Source organism: Macrotis lagotis, chromosome 1 (genome assembly GCF_037893015.1).
Source record: "Macrotis lagotis isolate mMagLag1 chromosome 1, bilby.v1.9.chrom.fasta, whole genome shotgun sequence".
Lineage (NCBI taxonomy): Eukaryota > Metazoa > Chordata > Mammalia > Peramelemorphia > Peramelidae > Macrotis > Macrotis lagotis.
In genome coordinates, this window is record NC_133658.1 from 580840948 (window position 1) to 580865324 (window position 24377).

Genomic DNA, 24377 nt, shown 5'->3' on the forward strand with positions numbered 1-24377 from the left:
ATGACCCTAAGGGGTACATCTCACCCAATGAGTAAACATTTTGGGCAGAGGTTAAAAAAAAGAAGGAAATTTCAGAAAAGCAGTCAACATAAAGAGCAAGTACCCTCCCCCAAAGAGCCTAAGCCTACATCGAAGTCCCGGAGCAGTTGACAACTAGCTGTATGACCTAGGGAAAGTCACTTTACTTAGACCTTTGCTGATCAAACCTTGCCAACTCTCAATCCTGGTTTACTCCCACCACCTTTTTTTTTCTTACATACTGCTGAATAAAAGTGAATAGGTTTCAAAACTGTGCAGATTGGGTCCACTACAAATTTATGGTATTTAATCTCAACTGGGCCCTACCTGCAGCAAAGTAATCCTACTCCTTGATTTGTTATTCAACTCTCCCAGCAGCTGCCGCAAACCTTCTCTCTCCTTAAGACTTCCACGGTGCCCCCTACCTCCACCCTCTCCTCCTTATACTTCATTGAAAAAATGGAGACCAGTTCACCCAAAGTCCCTTCTTCTCTCCTTCTCCTGGTCTTACATCCCTCTGACTTCCCTTCTTAGGTCTTCAGTTTTCTTACCTATAAAAAGAGAAAGTTAAAGTAAATGAGTTCCTTTAAATTAAGATCCCAGTATCATAGATAAGGGCCCCTCAGAGGTCAGATGATGATGACAATGATGATATTTGACACTTTAATGTTTGCAAAACACTATACATATGATCCTGATAAATTTGTGAAGGAGATACTATTAGCTCCATTTTATGATGAGAAAATTGAGGCTGAGAGCAGTTAAGTGACATCCAACTTTTTGTGACCTTGTGGACCAGAGCACCCCAAAGTTGTCCATGAGGTTTTCTTGGCAAAGATACTGGAATGGTTTGCTATTTCCTTTTCCAGATCATTAGACAGATGAGGAAACTAAGGCAAACAGGGTTAAGTAACTTGCCCAGGGTCACATAGCTAGAGAATGTCTGATGCCAAATTTGAAGTCAGGTTTTCCTGACTCCAAGTTCAACCTTCTGTCCATTGAGCCATCTATCTGCTCTCAAGGCAGACAAATAGTAGGCATTAAATTTTTCTTCTTAATTCCTATTAACTTAATGACTAATTTTAATATGTGAAAAAGCATAAATTTTTATACTAATAAATAAAATATTATTCAGTTTGCACATTAGGCTTTTCTTCTCTCTATTTTGAAAATTCATTTTACTCTTGGTAAGAAAAATCTAATCCGACCCAATTTTACAGACAAGGAAACAGGTCTTGGAAAGTTGAGTGACTGACTTGCCATGGTCACATAAGTAGAATCAGAGGCAGAATCCAAACACAGGTGTTTTAACTCCAAAGCCTACCATTGATCAATGATCAAGCCATGGTTATTCCCTGTCTTATTGGGGGAATACCCACAATACAGATCATCTCTGTCTATACACCGATACAGACATACCTGCACATATACATGTTACCCTGTTTGCCTAGGAGGCAGCTAAGTGGTTCAGTGGATAGAGCACTGGGAAGACCTGAATTCAGATCTAGCCTCAGACACTTACTAGCTATATGACCATGGACAAGTCATTTAACCCCTGTTTGCCTTAATCCATTGGAGAAGAAAATTGCAAACTATGCCAGGAAAAACTATGGACAGCTTTGGTATGCTATGGTCCATGGGGTCATGAAGAATAGAAAACACCTGAATGACTGAACAACAAATTTGCTGAAAGAACTCCTTTTTCTTCCTTCCTCCTCATCTTACATTCATCAGGCATCATCCCTTATCTCCTTTCTGCAGTTTTCTGATGGAGAGGTTGCACTTCTCTTTCTCAAGGCCAACCTCTCTATAAGGTATACTTAATCCCATGCCCCCCCAGTATTTCCAGATTGTATACTATCATCCTCCACATTCTATTCTTCACTTTCCCCCTAACTATTTTCTTTTCCCCCCCACAATGTCTTCAAGCAGGTCCTTGTCTCCCTCACTCTTAAAAAAAATCCTCACCTGATTCTATCATCTCATCTAGTCCCTTTCTTATCTAAACTTCTTGAAAAAGCTGTTTAAATTTAATACCTTCAACTCTTCTCCTCTCACTTTTTTCTAAACCTTCTGTAATCTGCAAGATGTGAATTAAGTTTGGAAAAATAGGTTGGAGTCAATTGTGAAGGACTATATATGTCAGAGAAATTCATTTGTTATCCTGGACACAGGGAGCCACTGGAGATCTTGGAACAGGGGAGTAACCCTATTTTATGAATATCATCCATTTGGTAGAACTACGGAAGATGGATTGGAGAGGAGAGAAACTTAACAGTAGGAGATAAATTAGGAAACTGTTGCTATAGTATAGGGGATAAGTGATAGGAATCTAAATCAGAGGGTGGCCTGTGAGTAGAAAGGAGGAAGTAGATGAGAGATGCCATAGAAAGAGAATTGACAAGACTTGAAAACATCACTTTTGATTCTCTTGTAGTACATTCTCTGTACATCTTTTTACTCTTAGTAATAGTCTATTTCTGTCTTAGGATCATAAATAATAACATATTGAGAGCTGAAGAAACCTTGCTGTTACTTATTCCAGCTAGATGATATAGAGTTAGGAGTCAGAAAGATCTGAATTCAAATCCTGCCTCAGACACGAGCTGTGTGACTCTGGGAAAGTTATTTAACCCTATATGTCTCAGCTTCCTCATTTACAAAATGATCTAAGAAGGAAATGGCAAACCATTCCAGTATATCTACCAAGAAAAGAGTCCAACATGACTGAAATGACCAAGCAACAAAAATCCAACCCCACTGTTTTACAGATGAGGATAATGAGAAGAGGTGATGGTTTATTCAAGGTTGCATAATTTTAATACAATCTTGCCTTTTATCTGTCTGACTCCCAGATTCCTCCTTCTTCCCTCGAGACAAATTCAGACTAATAGGCCTACACCAGTGGAATAGGAAGCATCATGTCAATGAAGAAAGAGCAGGGGGTGTACTGGAGTCAGTTCAAACTAGCTCAATAGAGCCCATGGTTAAATTTTGAGCATTTAAACCTCAGAAACTGGCAACAGTTACAAATTAGGACTTGATTTGTTGTTTTGTTGATTGTCTAGGCTTAAGAAAGTAATAGAGAAAAATGCAGATTAGACTTTTTTGGCAGGGAGAGTTGGTTGTTAAAACTTACACCACTACACCTCTGGAAGAGGAGGACCTAAGTTCAAATTTTCCCTCTGGTATTTACTACCTGTGTGAGTTTGGGCAAGTCATAGCTTTCTTAGGCTTCAGTTTCCTCTTCCATGAGATGAGAAGGTTAGACAAGATGACTTCTAGCATCCGTTTCAGTTCAAAATTCATAATTCTATTAACCTATTCTCCACAGACCACATACAGATAGCCAGTCATTAGAAGAACTAGGATTCGAATCTAAGTCGTTTGACCCTCAAATCCAGTCTTCTTTCCACTCTATCACACTGATGTCCCATTAGTTGTTATCAGTGCAAGCAAATACCTTTAAAAGGATATCCTGGATGACTCTATTTGGTGGAAATCCCATTTCCCATGAACTGATTTACACCTTGTTGACACCTCCAACCTTCTGTGATTCAAAGTTATTAACAAGAATAAAAATATTTAGACATAGAACAACTGAGTACAACTAACTTTCAATTATCTAAGAGCAGACACTAGTTGGTTAATATAAATTCACAAATATCTTGAAAATCTTTTTTGAGTCAAGAATTTTAGCCAATACTCCAATTAACCCTTTTCCTAACACTATTTTCATGAAGCAAAAATGACTAGTTCAATTTTTTTCTGCCTTATTTGTCCCTAAATTGTCAGTTAGATGGTTAATGAGATAAAACAGCCCCCTTATGAGAAGTAAGAGGTAGAAGGACTTTAAATGGTAAATGATCCAAACTCTGGTTCATTAGCTCTTGGGTAGTCAAAAGTGAAATGTACTTTATGAAAACTGGGTCCCACGGTCATCTGGGGTCAACAGGTTGCTTAAGGAAGACACTGTAGTTTGCTTCCCAGATAGGTGTTTTCCATAGTTCCACTGGAGAAGTTTCAAAAATAGATGTCCTACTCCCAAAATGTGCAAACATTATTGACTCTCTCTCCACTTGATCCCTAGCTTCCACCCTTTCCTCCAGAGATGAAAACAGATGAGAGGCAGTGTGGTACAGTGGAAAGAACCCTGGTTTTAGAGTCTGAGAACTTAGGCTCCTTCTAAAAACCCTCCTTCTAAAATTTAGAATCTGTGTAACCTCACCAGCTAGGGTGGTGAAGCAGACAGAGTGCTGAGCCTGAAGTCAGGAAGCCTCCATCTTCCTGATTTCAAATCTGGCCTCAGACATCAGCTATGTGACCCTGGGCAAGTCACCCATCTGACTCAATTTCCTCATCTGTAAAATGAGTTAGAGAAAGAAATGGCAAGTTACTCCAGTATCTTCACCAAGAAAATCTCAAATGGGGTCACAAAAAGTTGGAATGACTGAAAAATGAGTCAACAATAGTAACATGTCACTTTGGGCAATTAACTTAACTTTCCAGGGCCTGTTTCCTCATTTGTGAAATGGAATGGAAGGTTCATGTCTCTATTCTCAGCAATACATGATGGAAAATATTATCCACATCCAGAGAAAGATGTGATGGAGTCTGAAACACACTATTTTCACTTTATTTTTTCTTTATATGTTTTCCTTTTGTTATAGTTCTTTTTACAGCATGACTAATATGAAAATATGTTTTACATGATTACACATATATCATCTATATATCAAATTGCTTCCTGTCTTAGAGAGGTAGAAGAGAGAAAAGTAGGAAGAAAATTCATCATTCAAAATTTGATAAAAAAATGAATGTTAAATATTAAAAATTGTCTTTACATGTATTTAGAAAAAATAGTTTCCCAAAAAGAAGCTTACATTCTATAAGAGAAGATAACATGTGTGTGTATATATATGCATATATATGTGTGTATATATACATACATATATATATATATATATATATATATATATATATATATATACACAAAATAAAAACTATACTGGGAGGGAGGAAGAACTAGTAGCTGGGGAATGCCTACAGCAGGGGTTCCAAACCTTTTTTGGTGTATCTTGGGCTCCTTTGGCAGTTAGTGAAGCCTATGATCCCTTCTAAGAATCATGCTTTCAAATGTATAAAAGAAAATTCATAAGATGGTAAAACCATTTGTACTGAAATAAAGATTTTTTTTTTCTTGTCCAACTCTGTGTGAAAACTATTGGACACCAGGTTAAGAATCCCTAGTTAAAAGAAAAATTTTAAAGGTTTATTTTATTTTTTATTTTTCAGTTTTTAGGTTTTTTTGCCAAGCAATGGGGTTAAGTGGCTTGCCCAAGGCCACACAGTTAGATAATTATTAAGTGTCTGAGGTTGGGTTTGAACCCAAGTACTCCTGACTCCAGGGCCAGTGCTCTATCCACTGCACCACTTAGCCACCTCTAAAGGTTTATTTTAAAGAAAAGTTTTTCTTTTAAAGTTTTTAAAAGGTCTTCTTAGAGGGAGAGGTGAGGGAAAAAAATTGAGGGAAGCTATTATCTTTTCATGTGCTGCTATTCTTTTCCTTGATATTGCCAGCATCCCTTGTTGCTTTATTATCCAGTGGGCATGACTTTCCATGGAGGGAAACTCTCTTTTGTGCCTAGAAAGACTTAGGAGTGGGGCTCTCCACTGAGTCATTATAGGGTGAAGGAGAAGTAAGTCCAAGAGGGGAAATAAGACTATGTTAAGAATGTCAATCATTGTCCCCCCAGGGTTCTCTTTGACCCAAATCAAACAAACATTTCCATGAACCCTGTGAGAATTGGCAAGCTATAGAGTCACAGGATATGGGGTTTCTGAATTAGAGCGTGTATTGTGGTTTTGGGACGGGTCAGTCTGGCCCCAAGGTAGAAATGTTACTTCACCCAAGGAGAACAGAATGATAGATCTAGAAAGGACTGGAGAGATCATTTGCTCTACTTTTCCCTCCTTCTCCTACTTATAAATGAGGAAATTGAATTCTAGGGAATTTAAGTGACCTGCCCAAGGTCATACAACGAATATATTGAAGAATCTAGATTAGACCCCAGGTCCCCAGATTCCCATTCTACATTACAAAAAAATATTTCTTTCTATTATATCAGAGACTAAATAGCCGTACAAAAATTACAGTTTAATTAACTTATTCTGAGATCAGAAGACCATTTAGGGATTTGCAGTCCCTCATATCATCAATGAATAAGTAATTAGCATAATTACTATTACCATTAGCATAATCACTAATCAATATAAATAAAGTAGGTGTTTAATAAAATTATGATTTATAAAACAGTTGATATATAATTTCATTTGATCCATATAACAGGTGGGAGCCATTATCTCCATTTTTCAGATAAGGAACAGAGGTACAGAGATGTTAAGTGATTTGTCTAGGGTTACACGGCTAGCAAATGTATAAGGCAGGATTCAAATTTAAATCTTCCTACTTTACCAAGTTACCTTCATACATGAATGTAATCATGTACATTATAACACATAAGGTGGTATGGCCTAGTGAATGGAGGGTGAATATTATAGGTGGTTCACATGTTGCCCTACCACTTACTACTTGGGCACTCATAGCTAAGTCCTCTTACCTCTCTGAAACTTTAGTTGTTCTAAAAATCTCTAAATTATAGACTGGTTAAAATATGTTGGGGGGGGCAGTTCCCACACCCACAAAAATCATGTTGACATACTAACGTCCATATAAATGTAAATAAATTCTAAAGGTATAATATGATAAAAGATTATGCTGAATCTTGGAACTCAACATCTCCATTCAAATTTACAACCCTTTCCATACTTCCCTTCCGAAAGCAGAAGTGAGAATACAAATTTCTGTAAAATACCTTACAGATCTTCCATAAAATCCTTGGCTAGTCCCTTATCATGGTGGGAAAAAGTTGAGCCTGGTTCTCAGAGGCTGCATTTATGGAACATAATAAATCAATCAATTTATTAACTGTGTCTGGCATTATTCTAATCTCTGAGATACCAAAAAATACAGTCCCTACCCCCCAAGGAGCTTATAAACTCTGATGAGTTCTATCATGAGATCATAGAATAATAGATTTAGAGATGGACCTCAGAAGACACAAAATCCAATCTCATTTTTCAAATGAGGAAACTGAGATCCATTAAAGGTTAAGTGACTTATCTAGGTCATATGGCTACTAAGTGTCTGAGGTTAGATTCAAACCCAACTAATAATTATTATAATTTATAAAACTTTTATTATACCATATAATATTCAATATGGTATATAAAATATTATTATTATTATCATTTACATAGCATTTAATGTTTTATAAAATGCTTTACAAATACTATCTTATTTTTACCTATAATTTCCCTCAATTTACAAATTGATGCTGAAAGGTGACTTGTGCAGGGTCATACAACTAGTAAGTGCTAGAAGTGACTCTGAACTCAGATCTTCCTGATTCAAAATCCTGTCCTCTTTCCACTGTGCCATCTAGATCTATTCACTAATAGATTTACCAAGCTAGAGAAGCTTTGAGTATGAACCAAGGAAAGGACTCTGTCAGTCACCTGAGGCCCAACCATCCAGAAACTTTATATGTCTAGGATGCCAGTGGTAGTCTGGTAATACTTAAGGACCCCTTCTCAGAAATATGTTTTTCCAAGCATAAAATAAAACATATAGGCCTACAAAGGAAATTCAATTATTTATGGCATTCTTTCTTATTTAAATTCACAAGGCCTCCACCTCATCAATCTCTTCTCCCCATTCTCCGTGGAGAAGTACATCTCTAGAATTCCATCACTTGAGACTTGGTCACCAGATGATCTCATTTTTAGTCCCTGTGACTTCATGAAGACTGATTGTCCACTATGGTGTGAACGGCGGTAGGAGGAGAGGTCCCACACCAGTGAAATCTGGGAGAGTTTGCAGCATTGAGAGGGAGAAAGGTCTTGTAACCCAGGCAGTTCTCTTCACATGACCATACCTGTGGCTGCGGGAAAGAAAACCCCAAATACAGTGAAGAAGGACTCCCCAGGGCTGTAGTCTGGCAGAGTGTTGTTTTGTAGCAGTTCTGGGGTATATCCCACAAAGCCATGATCTGCAACAGGGAAAGGGCAAGAGAAAATGAGTCAGATGGTTCCAGTGAAAACCTCTTTTGTTGTTTGACCTTTCTAGGCTTTAGTTTCTTCATTTGTCAAATGATGGGGTTGGGCTTTATGGTTTTTAAGAGCTGTCTAAACCTATTACCCTATGATCCTATGAACTTTAGTGATAGAAATTCAATCGAATAATAATAATTAATAATAGCTGGTATTTCCATAGCTCTTTATGGTTTATGAAAGGCATTATAAATATTATCTCATTTTTAATTTCATAACAACCCTTCAATGTAGTTATTATTATTATCTCCACCCTACAGATAGGGAAACTGAGGAAGACAAAGATCAAGTGACTTGCCTAGGATCATGTAGTTAATTAAGCAGTTAATAAGATTTGAATTCATGTCTTCCTGACACCAAGTGCTAGCATTTTTACCTTTTTCAGCCACCTAGGTATAAATGATACTTTAAGGTTTGTAAAGAGCTTTACAAATGTTAACCCATTTGATTGAGGTCATTTATTCATTTTCCTGCATTTAGAATGAGCCATCACCAAGTAATACTGGTGTTTAAGTCACAGTGCCATGTTCTACATGGGAATGATTATAACGTAAGCATGGATCACTGAATATTTAGATGAGTAAACATTTACTCTTAAAATAAATAGAATTCTATTAAAATATATGAGGGCACCACTTAACCCCATTGCCTTGCAAAAACCTAAAATAAATGAATGAATAAATAAATAAACAGCTGAATAAATAAATAGATGAATAAATAAATGAATAAATAAATAAATAGATAAATAAATAAATAAAGAAAGAATATGAGGGCAGCTAGATGACACAGTGGGTAGAGTACCAGGTCTAGAGTCAGGAAGATCTAATGTTCAAATCTGACCTCAGATATTTACTGGTTGCATGTCCTTGGGCAAATCACTTACCCCTGTTGGCCTCAGTTTCCTCATCTATAAAATGAACTGGAGAAGGAAATGGCAAATCACTCCAGTGAATTTGCCAAGAAAATCACAAAAAGGGTCATGAAGAGTTAGACATGATTGAAAAGGCCCCATTCAGGGTTTTCTTGGAAGAGATACTACAGTGTTTATGAAGAATCATACAACTAAAATATGACTGAACAACAATAAAATAGCTGAACTACTGAATTATTAAAATTATACTTTTTAAAACATTATTATGAATTTGACTAACAAACATACAAAAAAACAGAAAAGGAGGATCATAAATGAAGCCATGTGTCTATCATTACAGGTTATTTTTTAAGTATATATTAAATATATTACTAGTAGTAACACTACCATGATTGCCTATGTCCTCTTCTGAATATTCTTTCATTCTCTTCAGTTATAATTAATATAATTAAATTTAACTCAGGTACCTACATAGCAAGTTTTCAAAGAAAAAAAACAAGAAAAATAACAGTAGAGAACTCTTTCACAGCACCTTAACTGACTTTAAATCTTTTGTTAAAGATCCAATGAAGAGCAAGTCTGGAGCCAACAACCCTAATAATTACAGTTCTAGCAGCACATATTTAAATATCCACAATTTAGAATTGGAGTTCAATCTTGGGAACAAATTGTTGGGCCTCTGGGAAGAGAGCTACCACCTGTTCTATCTTCTATTTTTAGGTTCTCCTTCAGTGGACACTTGGGAATTCTCTCATTAATCCTTGTTTTTATTTAGTCATGTCCAAGTCTTCATGACCCTATTTAGGGTTTTTCTCTGCAGAGATACTAAAGTGGTTTGCCATTTCCTTCTCCAGTTCAACTTACAGATGAGGAAACTGAGACAAACAGGGTAAAGTGACATACCCAGGGTCCCTTAGCTAGTGTCTAAGGGTTGAATTTGAACTCGGGTCTTCCTGACTCCAGGTCTGGCACTCTATCCACTTTACCACCTAGCTGTCCTAATTAATCCTTAAATGTTGTTAATTATAAATTAATCCAAATCTGATCTTATCAGAATGAACTAGACAAATGGGTTTTTTGGTTATTTGATACTGAAGAATCTTTAAATAAATTTTTACTGATATCTTTTAGTTTCATATTAAATTTCTCTTAGTATCTCTTTCTCCTCTCCTAGAGAAACATCCTATATATCATAAAACTTTAAAGAGAAGAAAAATCATCAATATCAATCAGTACATCAAAAGTCTGAAAATATCTACATTGTTCCATATTCCTGGACTTTTCTGTCCTCTGCAAATGAGTGAGGGAGGAATATATTCATTCTTCCTCTTTGGAATCATATTTTCTATTTGTAATGCTGCAGTGTTCACTTTCTTGTGTGTGTGTTTGTGTGTTGTTGCTGTTGTTGCTGTTGTTGTTCTTTGCATTCTTTACATTTTAATGAACTATAGGAATTGACTATAAGATTTTCTTAGTTCCACTTACTTTACTCTGCATCAATTTCTCTAAACCTTTCTGTGTCTCTCTTATATTCATCAAAGTCACATTTGGAGTAGCAGATTCAAGAAGAAGCCTAGCTCCCTCAACCTAACCAATTAGAAAATATACTAAACCAAGTCCTGGGAGGAAATCCAAGGGGGAAAAAATCACAGTAATCATTTTCCAGTTCAGGTTGGCATAGGGAGACAGAGAAGTTTGTGGATATCTGAGATGAATGTGAGCATCACTGTGAACATTGCTCTTGGCCAGGAGTATACTTTATGTAATCTTCTAGTGCCAAGGGAATGAAAGAGGTACGAGGCTGTGCCTAAGGGCAGGAAGAGGAATAACAACTATATCAAGGCACTGAAAACTGTGTAGAGTGTATGAACAAGTGCCAGGTGGTACCTTGTCACTCACTACTCACAGATCCAGAGTACAGTGGGATGGGGACCTGTACCCAGGGGTGATGTTCAGGGATGAGGAGCAGGAGTGAGACCTAGGCTGTGTACTGAACAAGAACAAGCTCAGAAGTGAACTGTGAGCTCCTTCCTAGCTCCAGCCTCTAGACTAGTCTGAAGCCTTCAGTGTAATAACCAGGGTGGGAATGCAAGACTAAAGGGAAACCTTTCAGAACATTCAGGGCATCTGAGCTAGCTGATAGTACTGGATTCTAGCAGTAGTTTCCTGGAACAGGCAACCAGGGACAAATTTATTGGAGTATTATAGCCCAGTCTCAAACTCATATCAGAGCAATAAGAATTTGCCCCAGATCACATTGCTTTGGGAGCACTGAAAGCTTACAGGTCCCCAGTCTAAGTTATTTCTAAGATCCCTCTAATAGCAAAATATTCACTATCCCAAGAAAGGAGAACCCAAAGGGAAAAAAAAAACTTTACTTTGACATTCCTCCAGAAGTATCTAGAGTCCATCCCTAATACAAAGTTCAAAGCCAAAAAGTGGACTGGCAGAATGTTCAAACAAAAAAAAAAAAAATCCCACCATAAAGAACTATTATAGAAGCCCCAGGAGAGGCAGAAGACACAAATTCATAATAGGAGAATGGCTCCAAAACACCTTCAATAAATAGCCTCAAAGTAAAACATAGTTTGGACACAAATCCAATCTGAATTCCTAGAAGAGACAATGTAAGTATCTTTTCAAGAGCTAAAACATGATTTTAAAAACCAAGTGAAAACTCTAGAGGGAAAAAATGGAAAAGACACACACAAAAATAATTGGAAAGGAAATTAATAACTTGGCACAAGAGGTAAAAAACCTTGCCCAAGCAATAAACTCCAAAATTAGAATGGACCAAACAGAAATCAATGACTTAATGAGACAAGAATGTCAAATCAAAGTAACAAGGTTGAAAAAAATTAGAAAAAAAATATGGAGAAATAGAAAGACTATAGCAGTTATCTTCTGGGGAAAAAAAACAACCCAAAATGAAACTCCCAAGAATATTATAACTAAGATCCACAGCTTCTAGTTCAAAGAAAAAATATTGCAAGCAATCAAAAAGAACTGAAATACCAAGGAGCAACAGTCAGGATCACACAAGATGTAGTTGCCACCACTATAAAGAGAGTTTAGAATATAAAATAGAAGACAAAAGATCTAAGTTTACAACCAAGAGTAACTTACCTAATAAAACTGACTATAATATTAGAAGAAAACAAGTACCACAATTTATTTAGCCATTCCCCAAACAGCAGGTATCTACTTTGTTTCCAGTTCTAAGCTATTACAAAAAGTTCTGCTATCAAAGTTTTTGTGTTTATGAGGACTTTGGTGTATTTGGTGTATAAGGGTCAATGATCTCCTTGGGACAAATGGCTAGAAATAGAATTTCTGAGGCAAACAAAGGGTATGGGTGCTTTAAGTTCCTTTTTTCAAAATGGCTGTATTGACTTATAGCTCCATCAACGGTGTACTCGTCCCCTAACTTCCCACAAATTCCCCAACACTGACTGCAGCCATCCTTACTCATTTTGCCAATTCACCTCAGGGCTGCTTTGATGACTATTTCCCTTGTTAGGAATGACTAGAGGCACTCTTGTAAGGCTTTAAGAGTTTGCAGATTCTTTTAAGTTAATGCAAATTTATATCTGTTGGGGAATTTTTTTTGGTTGAGTGTGTGTGGGATATTTAAAACATACATGTGTATAGGATGCCAAATCCTTATGTGAAAAGTCTGATAAAAGATTTCCTTCCCATTTGCCTTGCTTCCCCTTCCTAAACCTAAAAGCATCCATTGGGCAGTTTTTAGTCCCATCCCTCCAAATGACCTCTTTTATCTTTTACTGGCTCTCTTATCTTAGCTCTTGATGATCTGCTTCTCTTCCACCTTCTCTGATTTGGGGATTTTTAAACTGACGGGAAAGAAGGCTGAGGATGTGTGGGGGCAAGCCTGGCTTTTGCCAGACAGAAGCTCCTGTCGCATAGTTAGGGCTTTCTGGGGTAAATGCATGATTTTGTGGCTTGGGCTCCCGGTTCTGGTTCTGCCTTCGAGATTCTTATTCTGCAGCCGGACGCCCGGGCACATGGGGCTGCTCCCCCGGAGCCTCGGGCAGCCCTGCCCCCTCCCGCCCCCCGGTGCTCTAGGGAGCGGCCCCCGGACGTGCCCGGCAGGCCGCCTTCACGGCGCCCACTCCCCGGGCCGCGGCTCCCCGGCCCCGCGGGTCCGAGGCCTCCCCGGCTCCGGTCCCGCTCCGAGGGGCCGTGGGCTCCGGAGCTCCGCCCCGCCCCGCGCTGCCCAGCGAGGGCGGCAGCCTCGCCCCGGCCTGGCACCGAGGAGCAGCCCGAGAGGCCTCGGAACGGGCAGCCCCGGGCCGGGCCCCGCCGCCCCTTCCTGCCTTTCTCTTCCCCCCCACCGCAGGGCCCGGGGCGGGGCCGCGGGGAGCAGAGCCGGGCCGGGCCGGGTCCGAGGGGGCCAAGCGGCGCCGCCCCCGCCGCCCCCGGCCGGCCTGCAGCCAGGGGGCGCCGCAGCGGGCGGCGAGGGGGGCCTGGGCCGGCGGGGCCGCGGGGAGGCCGCGGGGAGGCCCCACGGGGCGCAAGTCACAAAGGCCCTGGCGTGTGTGCTCGTTCCCTTTCATGTGTATATGCTAATTCCATTCGTTCCTATATACGCTCATTCCCTTTCATGTGTATATGCTAATTCCATTCGTTCATATATATGCTCATTCCCTTTCATGTGTATATGATAATTCCATTCGTTCCTATATACGCTTATTCCCTTTCCACATTACATATGAAAGAAGGGAATAAACATTTTTATGCTTATTGCTTTTCACATATATGCATGTATGCCCTTTCATTTATATAGATATATATTTTTTTACTACCTTCTTTCATATATGTATGTTTATTCCCTTTCATATATAGAGATATATGCTTATTCCCTTCTTTCATATATATATATGCTTATTGCCTTTCTCATATATGTTTATTCCCTTTCATTTATGTGTTTATTCTTTTCTTTCATATATTTATATATAGATATGCTTATTGCCTTTTTTCACATATATGTTACCTACATATGTGTTTATTCCCTTTCATATATAGATATATGCTTATTCCCTTCTTTCATATATATGATTATTGCCTTTCTCATATATCTTTATTCCCTTTCATTTATGTGTTTATTCTTTTCCTTCATATATTTATATATAGATATGCTTATTGCCTTTTTTCACATAGATATTACCTAGATATTTGTTTATTCCCTTTCATATATAGATATATGCTTATTCCCTTCTTTCAAATATATTTATGCTTATTGCCTTTCATATATATGTGTATGTGTTTATTCACGTCTTTCATATATATAATATATATTTCCTTCTTCCCCTTCTTTCATATATACATATACATATATATGCTTATTCCCTTCTTTCTCTTTCCCTTCCTGTATTTGTGACTTCTCAGTAATTTTTGTTTCAAAGGAAAAATTAACAAAAGGCAATGGAGTAAGGGAGAGGTCTAACCTTCCCCAAGCACAGAATGGGATTTGGAATCACTGTGGATATCACTCTTTGGCTTTAACTTTTTTCCTAGGTGCAGTTAAATCTCAAACACAGTGCTAACAAGTTAATTGACTTTTTTTTCCTGCAGAGATCATCTTTCCCTCAATAAAATTTGTGGGGGAGGGTGGAACCCAGCCCCACACATAAACAAGTTGATTCTAATTTCTCCGATGGCTGACCTCGCTGACCAATATTACAGAGGAGAAAAACCACTCTAGCCAGCTTTTATTACCACCCTGGACATGAGCTCAACCAAGCCAGACTGACTCACCCCCTGATCTCAGCTCCCACCCAAATTTACATTTATAGAATGCTTTAGGATTTACAAAATGCTTTTTCATAACAACCCCACAAGCTAGTAAGTGTCAGAACTTGGATTTGAACTCAGGTTTCCTGACCCAAGACTCTTTCCATTCTGAATAATGATGACAAAACTGGTGAGGGATGAGGAAGACAGGGAAAGGGAAGCTGGAGAATGGACTTGGACCCCTAACCCAGGAGAAGCCTAGCCATCAGTCTGATGAGCAACACAAAGATTGTTGTGACTTTTTATTTTCAGTTCCAAATTGTCTCTTTCCCATTCCTTGCCTCCCCCACCGCAAGAAAAATAAAACTCATTACAAATATGCATAGACATGTAAAACAAATTTCCACATTAGCCATGTTTCAAGAAAAAAAGGCAAAAAGAAATGGAAGAAAACATGCTTCACCATGCACACTGAGTCCATCATTTCTCCGAATAGCAGGTTTCATCATGGCTCTTCTAGAACTGATTGTCATGCTCCCTTGACCTTCCTTGACAATGTCCTTTGTACTCACTCTGAAAGTCTTCCTCTTTCAGACTGGTTCTTTTTTTTTCTTTTTGGACTAGATAAAAGAAGCCTTTCTTTGTCTTATTGCTTAAATAGCCTTGATCAATGAATGGGTATTGCTGCAGATAACTGAGATGTGTGAAAAAACCTTAGCTTTAAAAGGTCAAGATCTCTCAGTGCTTCCAGGGCCATCTCCAGTCATCTTGATCCATATCTGGTTACTGGACCAGATGGCTCTGGAGGAGAAAGTGAGGCAGGTGCCTCCACAGCACTACCTCATTAAAATCCAATTCTTGTGCTTGTCATGGTATCATCCCCTGATGTCACGGTCTTTTTTGGGGGGGGGGGGATTTTTCAAGGCAAATGGGGTTAAGTGGCTTGCCCAAGGCCACACAGCTAGGTAATTATTAAGTGTCTGAGGCCAGATTTGAACTCAGGTACTCCTGACTCCAGGGCCGGTGCTCTATCTACTGCACCACCTAGCCACCCCCCATGGTCTTCTTTAAGAAGGGAAAAAAGTGGGCAGCTAGAGGGTGCAAGATACAAGGGCCCTGGAGTCAGGAGGATCTTAGTTCAAATCCGGCCTCAGACACTTGACACTTACTAGCTGAATGACCTTGAACAAGTCACTTAACCCCATTGCCTCACCAAAACAAACAAAAGAAACTGGCTAAGGAGTTCCAAACTTAAGTACTGTCTGTATGGAGGACACTGTGCCTCTGTGACTGAACAAAAAATACTTCAAGCCAACCACTGAATCACTGGAATAATGGGAAAATTTAAATGGTCTCTTTCCCCACCCTTTCCCATCTTGGGTGTTCATGAGTTCAGCTCATGAGTCACACAATGAGAACTGCAGGACCTCAGAAGTTGGAAGGCGCCTCAGAGGTCATATGATTCAAACCATACCTGGCCAAGAATTCCTTCCATACCATTGCCAACAGTGCAACTCTTGCTGAAGACCTCAAAGAGAGGTGAGAACTGGGGGCAGGGATGGCGGGACATATAACCCCCAGAGGCAGCCTGCAAACAACATGAAGTTTTTCTTCAGATGTTACCAATGATCCCATTTGGGGTTTTCTTGGCAACAAGACTGAAGAAGTTGGCCATTTCCTTCTCCCGCTCATTTTACAGATGAGGAAACTGAGACAAGATGAAGTGACTTGCCCAGGGTCTCACAGCTAGGAAGTGACTGAATTTGAACTCAGGTCTTCCTGACTCTAGGCCTGTTCTACCTACTTCACTTCTTAGCTGCTAATGTGAAAAGATGGTTATATCCATCCTGACTCTTAAGTCTTTCTCCTCCTAAACAAGTGGACCGAGGGTCATGGCACTACCAGTGGCTTAAGTTCCCTCAAATCAGCTGGGGCAGGTTGCTCTCTGTAGAACACAGATATCTTTGGAATTCTTTCCCACAGAGCAGGCCACTGGCTGAGTTCCTTCTTCCCTTCTTTCCTCCCAGTTTCCTCTGAGAAAGAATCAGCCAGTCAAGGATCTGACAACCTATGACTCCAGGGCTAATTCCACCCCCAAGTCTGTTTTTATATAAGCTGAAAGATGTAAGAATATTGTTGGGCTTCCCCACACACACACATTTTTCAAGTACAATAAAACTCTTATTTTAATCTTAGCTCTTGAGAGCCTGTACAAAAACAGGCAGCAGGCAGAACTGGACCCGGTGCAGGTTACTGACCTTGATATCCAGTCAACAAGTATTTACTTTCTGGTTGCTAAGTGAACTCTGGCTCTCTGAGCTCTGGGGGAAGAGACCATTTAAATTTTCCCATTATTCCAGTGATTCAGTGGTTGGCTTGAAGTCCACCGGTGACTAGGGACAAGTCACCTTTTTGAACTTCCGTATCTTCACCTTTTTTGTGGTATGGTGCTAATATCTTCATTGGGTACCTTTCAGAGTTATTGGGAGGTCAAGGATAGGAGGCCCTTTTGCCACTGTTGGTCAGGGAGGATCATATTTGCCAGAGTCAGTTGAGCAACCCGTGGACATGACACACCTATTAGAGGCTGGGTAACACAGTGGAAAGAGCCCTTGAACTTGAAAACCAGAGGCAGTCTGACCTTGAGCCCCCTTCTGTTTTGCTCTAGGGCAAATCTCTTCACTTCTCAGAGATCCAACTTTGTCTACCTATAAAATTAAGAGCATCAGGTTTCACATCCTATTTCACAAAATTGTTTTTGTTTTGTTTTGATGGATAAAGCTCTTTGCCATCTTCACAACTCCATCAAGAAAGTCACAAGAGTTTGTTTTTTTTTTTGGCTTGGTTATTTTGTCTCCTGTGACTCAACAGGACTGGGAATCATTCTAAAACATTTCTGTTTTCCTTCTCTAAGAACCCTACTGTACTTTACTAGCCATCCTAGTCAGAATTCAGTAAATAATCTACCACAGAACATTAGAGATGGAAGGAAACAGACTGTCAGGTCCAATGCCTTCGTTTCTGACTCAGATGACATTTTGGTCCTCATTTTGTGACGTCTGTCGATTAATAGCTATTTGCTATCATTTTTAACCATACTGGATTGTAAACTCCTAGGAAGGAGGATCCTAGGTCTTATTTAAGCTTGATCTCACACTTCATAGAACAGTGCTCTATAGATGAGCTATAGGTAACTAGATCATATAATGGATTGGTCTTAGAATCAGGAAGAATAGTATTTAAATCCTCCTTCAGATACTAGCTATGTGACTGTGGGCAAGTGAACTTCCCTCAGTCTCCTAAAATGAGACTAATAATAGCACCTACTTCATAAGATTGTTTTTGAGAATCAAATCGGATAATAAAGGTGAAGTACTTTGCAAAATTTAATGCTAGATGTTATGATTACTTCAATTGTCTCAGACAATTGTCTGACTTTTCTTGGCAAAGATGCCACAATGGTCTTCCATTTCCCTCTCCAGATCATTTTACAGAGGAGGAAACTGAAGCAAGCAGGGTGATTTACCTATGGTCATACAGCCTGTAAGTGTCTGACACCAGATTTGAATTTGGGAAGATCAGTTTTCCTGACTTTGGGCTTCGCATTCTATCTGATCTGTTGTAATTATAGTAGATGCTCAATGATGATTGTTCCTCCTTCTTGAAGAAGATCATGGCATCAGGGAGGTGATGACATGACAAGCACATGAATCGGATCTGAGTGGAGGGTGCTGTGCTATGTAACCAGAGCCATCTGGGTCCAGTGGGCAGATATGAATCAGGATGACTGGTGATGGTCCTAGGGTTAAGTGACCTGCCCTAGGTCACACAGCTAGTCAGTGCTTTCAAAATGTTCAATACATGTTTGCCATATTGGATTTCATTGACAAAAACCAGGAGACCTCACTTGCTTGGCTGACTGACTGTAACAAATGGAATTTCCTGTCTCCTGGGGTCTTCCCCTAGGAGAGAGGAAACAGATTCAAATCGTACTTCAGATCCTTACTGTGTGATCTTGGGAAATTCAATCTTCATTCTCTGAGCCTCCATTTTAATAACTGTAAAAATGGAGTTAGCTAGTCCCTTCCTGCCCTAAACCTGTGGTCCTATAAAATTAAAATCATTTCCAGAATCAACAGAATTTCTATTTAAGTTGGTCATATGTTTTTGCAACAAAAAAATCCAAAAATCCAAAACAAATAAACCCCTTTTGTACTATTGGAGCTTTAGGATTTTGAGGTTCAGAAATATTCGATATACAAAAAAGACCAAGAGAGATAAGAATGAGGAATTATAAAGCCAGGCAGAGAATGAGAGAAAACGTTGAAGCCTGACTGTCTTTGGGGTTCCTCCCCCCCAGGACTTCATGAACTCCCAGCTGTCTGTGCCTTGGAGATGCTGCCAGTACACTGTGGTTACACGGGGTCATTTTTAAGGGCTGGAAAGCCGAACCCCACCCTCCCTTGACTTTAGCCAAATGCAACAGGGTCTGTGCTCCAACCAAAGCCAAGACCATCTTGCAGAAGAATAAAACCATCTCTACAAAGGCCCTTCAAAACTAATCCCCAGCAACATCCAGAGAATCAACAACAAAGGAAGGTCAGGCAAGGAAGCTCCAGGCTTGGCAGCAGGGACTCTTCCCCTGGAAGACTTCTGGGCTGGAAAGCCCCTCAAAGCCTATACAAAGTAGACGTGCAATTGCCTTTGTGGAGTAATGTAGGTTTGCTCAATACAGCCCTGTTCTTTCAGCCCAGCCCCCCAGAGCTGGGGAGGAGTTGGTGTGACTGAGCCACAGCTGTCTCTTCCTCAACCTTCCTGCCCCCCACTCCCTTCACACACTTCCAACACGTCCCCCTTCGGGGACACCCTCCTCCCTTCTTAAGTTAGAGAGCCTGCCCTTTCCCGGGAACTGAAGGACGGACAATGGGAGAGGCTGGCCCCTCCAGGAATAGAAAGAGGGGAGGAAGGGAGGCAGGGAGAGGAGGAGACAAGGCTGCCTGGACCCCAAAAGGGTGGGGCTTGAGAGATCACAGGAAGGGTGACTATGGAAGGAAGAGGAAAGGAGAGGCTGGGAGCAAAGTAATTCTGGGAAGCCACAGACACACACACACACACACACACACACACACACAAACACACGTTTGAAAAGGAATGGACTTCACATTAAGAGGCCATGTAAGAAAGTGAAAGGGCATTGTCAAGAGACAAGGGATTCCTGTAAAGGACTTAGGAGAGAGTTGGAAGTCCCCGAGTTGGGGGGGGGGGGCACAATGTTCTGCCAAAGCAGCAGCTGTGTGACCTTGACCAAGTCACTTCCCATCTCTGTAAAGTGGGAGCTAGGGGGTTGGTTGGATTAGAGAGAGAAGCTCCCTCCCAGCTCTAACACTCTATACTATCCAGGGGAACCATAAGAAAAAGTGGAAGAGAAGAGGATGGAAGCAGGGGATGAAGGAGGAGGAGGTGGCGATGATAAGAGAGGGTCAGAGCCACGCAGGGAAGAATCATAGGCTCCCAAACCAACAGCAGATTCTATTGTAGCATTATAGACCAGAGACTAAAGGAGGATTTGACATCAACTCATCCAACTGCCTCATTTTACACATGAGGAAACTGAGGCGCAGCCTGGTCAAGCAATTTACCCAAGGTCCCATCCACAAGAGTAACTCATGGCATACTAGTGCACTATAAGAAATGATGAGCAGGATAATGTGGGGGGGGGGGTCTTGGGTAATTTTGCAATTAATGACTCGCTCACGGTCACACCAATATTAAGTATATGAGGTCACATTTGAACTCAGGTCTTACTGACTCCAGAACCAGTGCTCTGTCCACTGCACTTCCTAGTTACCTCAATCAGGTTGATTTTAGAAAAAGAAGAAAAGACTTGTATGAAATAATGAAGAGAGAAATGAGCAGAAAGAACATTGTTTAACAGCAGTATTATTTGAACAACTATGAATGACTAAATTATTCTGCGTATTACAAATACTCAAACTACAAAGGACCTATGAAGGAAGATGCTATTCATTTCCAGAGAAAGAACTGATAAATAGAAGTAGGCACAGTATGGTTTTACATGCGTGTGTATGTGTGTGTGTGTGTGTGTATGTGTGATTTAAATAGTGCCCCTCACTAGTGAAGGATGGGACTTTGGAATTTGGAACTTTCAAAATGAACAAAAATAAATTCAATTTTTAAAAAAGGGACAGCTAAGATTCAAAATGAGATCTTGTGACTCCTACATTCAATGTTCTTTCTAATGTACCATGATGGATACCTGGCATTCCAGGAGGTTATCAACATGCTCTAGCAAATTTAACCAAATGCTTACCATGCTCCATGGTATTAAACACTGACACCACAATGCTAGCAGATGCTGGCCAAGACCTCCTGCTTTGGTTGACCTTCAGGCAGTTTCTGAGTGTTTTGCTTGGATTTAACCTTATGATGCTCAAATTGATAATAATCAGCTCACATTTATATGGTACTTTAATGTTTGCAAAGTGATTTACATCTAATTTCCCACTAGATTCTCACAACCCTAGGAAGAAGGAAAATATTAATGGCACCAATTTACAGATGAAGAAACTGAGACAAACAGAGTTGTGACTTGCCCAGGGTCACATGGATAAAAGTGTCTGAGTCAGATTTGGACTCAGGAAGACTTGATTTCAGATTCAGTATTCTATTCACTTAGCTACCCTAAACTATCAGTGACTGTATTTTTAAAATATTCTAAATTACTCGTAATTAGAAAAATGAACATTAAAACATCTCCAAGGTACCAACTCATATCCATCAGATTGGTTAATATGACAAAAAAGAAAAACAACAAATGTTGAGGGACTGTAGAAAATAGGTACACTAGTGCATTGTTGGTGGGGTTATGAAGTGGTCCAACCCTTTTAGAAAACAATTTGGACCTATGTTCAAAAAACTATTAATCTGACATGTCTATTGAGCCAGTAATATGCCTACTCTCCCAGTGAGATCAAAAAAGTAAAGAGACTCCTTTGTACAAAAATACGTATATCAGCTCCTTTTATGGTGGCAGCTGGAAATTGAGAGGATGCCCATCAACTAGGAAATGGTTGAACAAATTATGGTATATGAATGTGATGGACTACTACTATAACCATAATAAATGATAAAGGAGATGGTTTCAGAGAAACCTGGAAAGACTTGTATAAACTGATAAGAGTAAAATGAGCAGAACTGAAAGTACAATTTATAGGACAGCAGTATTAAAAAGACAATTTTGAATGACATAGGAACTCTGATAAACACAATGACCTGCCAAAATTTCAGAAACCTCATGATGAAATATACAGCCCACCTCCTCCTGATTGAGAGATGATGAACTTAAAGTACAGATAAAGAGATTTTGGGGGGAGACATGATCAATGTAGGAATTTTGTTTTGCTTGACAATACCTGTTTCTGACAGACTTTTGTTTTTCTTGGTTTGACATGGGGGAAGAGGGAGAGAATTCCAATCTGAAAATAAAATAAAATTGAATTTTAAAAATACCTAATCAAATATGAATTTTCATTTTGATTAAGAAACAATATAGGGGCAGCTAGGTGGCACAGTGGATAGAGCACTGGCCCTGGAGTCAGGAGTACCTGAGTTCAAATCCGACCTCAAACACTTAATAATTACCTAGCTTTGTGGCCTTGGGCAAGCCACTTAACCCCATTGCCTTGCAAAAAACCTAAAAATAATAATAATGTAAAATGAATCTCAATCATTTGTTCTAAAACAATCCTCTTTCTTTCTGACCCCTCTCTCCCCAATTTGTTCACTAGCTCATGGACCTCATTCAGTTCATATATTTTGAACTAATAATCAAAAAAATTGATCACATTTTTTGGCATTTTAAGATTTACAAAGGGCAATGAGATAGAACAGTGGATGGAATGCCAAGCTTAGAATCAAGAACTGATATCAAATCCAGTCTCAGACATTTATTAGCTGTGTGAGCCTGGGCAAGTCACTTAACCCTGTTTACCTCAGTTTCCTCATCTGTAAAATAAGCTGTAGGAGGAAATGGCAAATCACTCCAAAATCTTTGCCAAGAAAAATTCAAAAAGGATCACATAGAGTGGAACATAACTAAATATGACTGAACAATAACAGTGACTTATCTCACAAAGACATTGTGAAAAACAATTTACAAAATCTTAAGCCACTGTAAATATACATATTAGTCATGTTTGATAACCTCAACTGCTAAAGTGATATTTTTCAAAAATGGCTAAAATGGAAAGAAGATTGAAATGGCTAAATGGCAAGACCTAGAAAATGCTTTTTTTCCACATTCACCCTATGAGATGAATAAATATTTATTTCTATTTTATAAATAAGAGCTAAATGACTTCCCAGAACCACAATGTTGGTGTCAGAGCCAGGATACAAATCTAACTCTATAGATGGAGTTCAAGGTTCCTTCTACTCTAATACACATATGGATAGGTCTCATTGATTTGAAAATTCCCTCGAGTGATGTAAATTTCCACCCAGGCATGGCTGCCCACCTTGGGAGACTCAGGTCCAAGTCCTCCCCTATTTGCCCCAAGACTCTGAAGGCCTTCTATTCCTCTTGATCTTGAAAGGGTTTCAGTGGAAGATGTAGGCTATTTACTTAGCATATTTCCCCCTGACCATATGACTAACTCATCTTCTCCTATCATACAGTTCCTTTTTGGTACTTTTTACTCTTATTTTTCCTTTTTGGTAAGATGTTACAGCTAGCCCACACCCACCATGCTCTTAGCTATTGCCTTTTTCTCAGAATGTTACATTCCATGCCTTGTAGCTAGCTATAAGACAACACAGATTGAATTCTGGTCTTAAAAGAATGTGTCCTGAAGTTTGGAGTCATAAAAGGGAACTATGAAATTTCCCAGAAGCAATCTAGTAAACTCTCCAAGTTCTAATTTAACTCTGATCCCAATTCATTGTGGATCTGTTCTGTCTACACCAATTTGGATAGATGTCCATCCAAAATCATGCTGTCATCTGGGAAAGAGATAGGCTTAACAACCCAGGGCTCTTGGTAATGATAACAATGGACATTTAAAAAGGACTTATAAGTTACAAATTGCAGGGATCTATCCTCTCAACAGAGATAAATTAGATAAATAAAACAAGTATGATTATATCATTTTACAGGAGAAAACTGAAAACTAGAGAAGCTAAATCATTTGCTCAAGGTGACACAATAATTTTAGAAGTAGGACTCTTGATTCCTAACCTAGTATTCTTTCCACCATCCCATGCTGTTCTGATTTCTCTACAAGCTCTTGATCTCTGCCAGCCCCTTTTTCCCTGCCCTCCTGGCCATTTAGTTCGTAAGCTCATCAAGACCTATGAATCTTCATGAAGTAGAAACTACCTCATTTTAAACTCAGATCTTCAAATTCTCTCTCGAAAAAATGGTTTCAATATTGTGGAAAGAGGAGCATTTTTCTCCTCTAGGGACCTGATTGTTATTAGCAAAGTTCAGTGGAAAGAGAAAAAAGACCAGAACTCTAGTTCTTCCTCTTTTTTTTACCTATCT

General features: G+C 39.4%; 1 protein-coding gene across 10 annotated transcripts in view; it reads right to left on the minus strand.

Moving 5' to 3' along the window:
* SLC12A8 (solute carrier family 12 member 8) overlaps positions 1-24377 on the minus strand; it is a 171037-nt gene that overhangs the window by 65398 nt on the left and 81262 nt on the right. For 7 of the 10 annotated variants that reach the window (XM_074214709.1, XM_074214703.1, XM_074214707.1 and 4 more), the window contains 2 exons: positions 22249-22311; positions 8016-8129 (listed from right to left, as the gene is read on the minus strand). The exons of 1 other annotated variant lie outside the window; for it this stretch is intronic. In XM_074214709.1, the coding sequence (XP_074070810.1) occupies positions 8016-8129; positions 22249-22311 (177 nt within the window). The remainder of the gene's footprint in view (positions 1-8015; positions 8130-22248; positions 22312-24377) is intronic. 2 more of the 10 variants (XM_074214712.1, XM_074214708.1) reach the window with 1 other exon arrangement.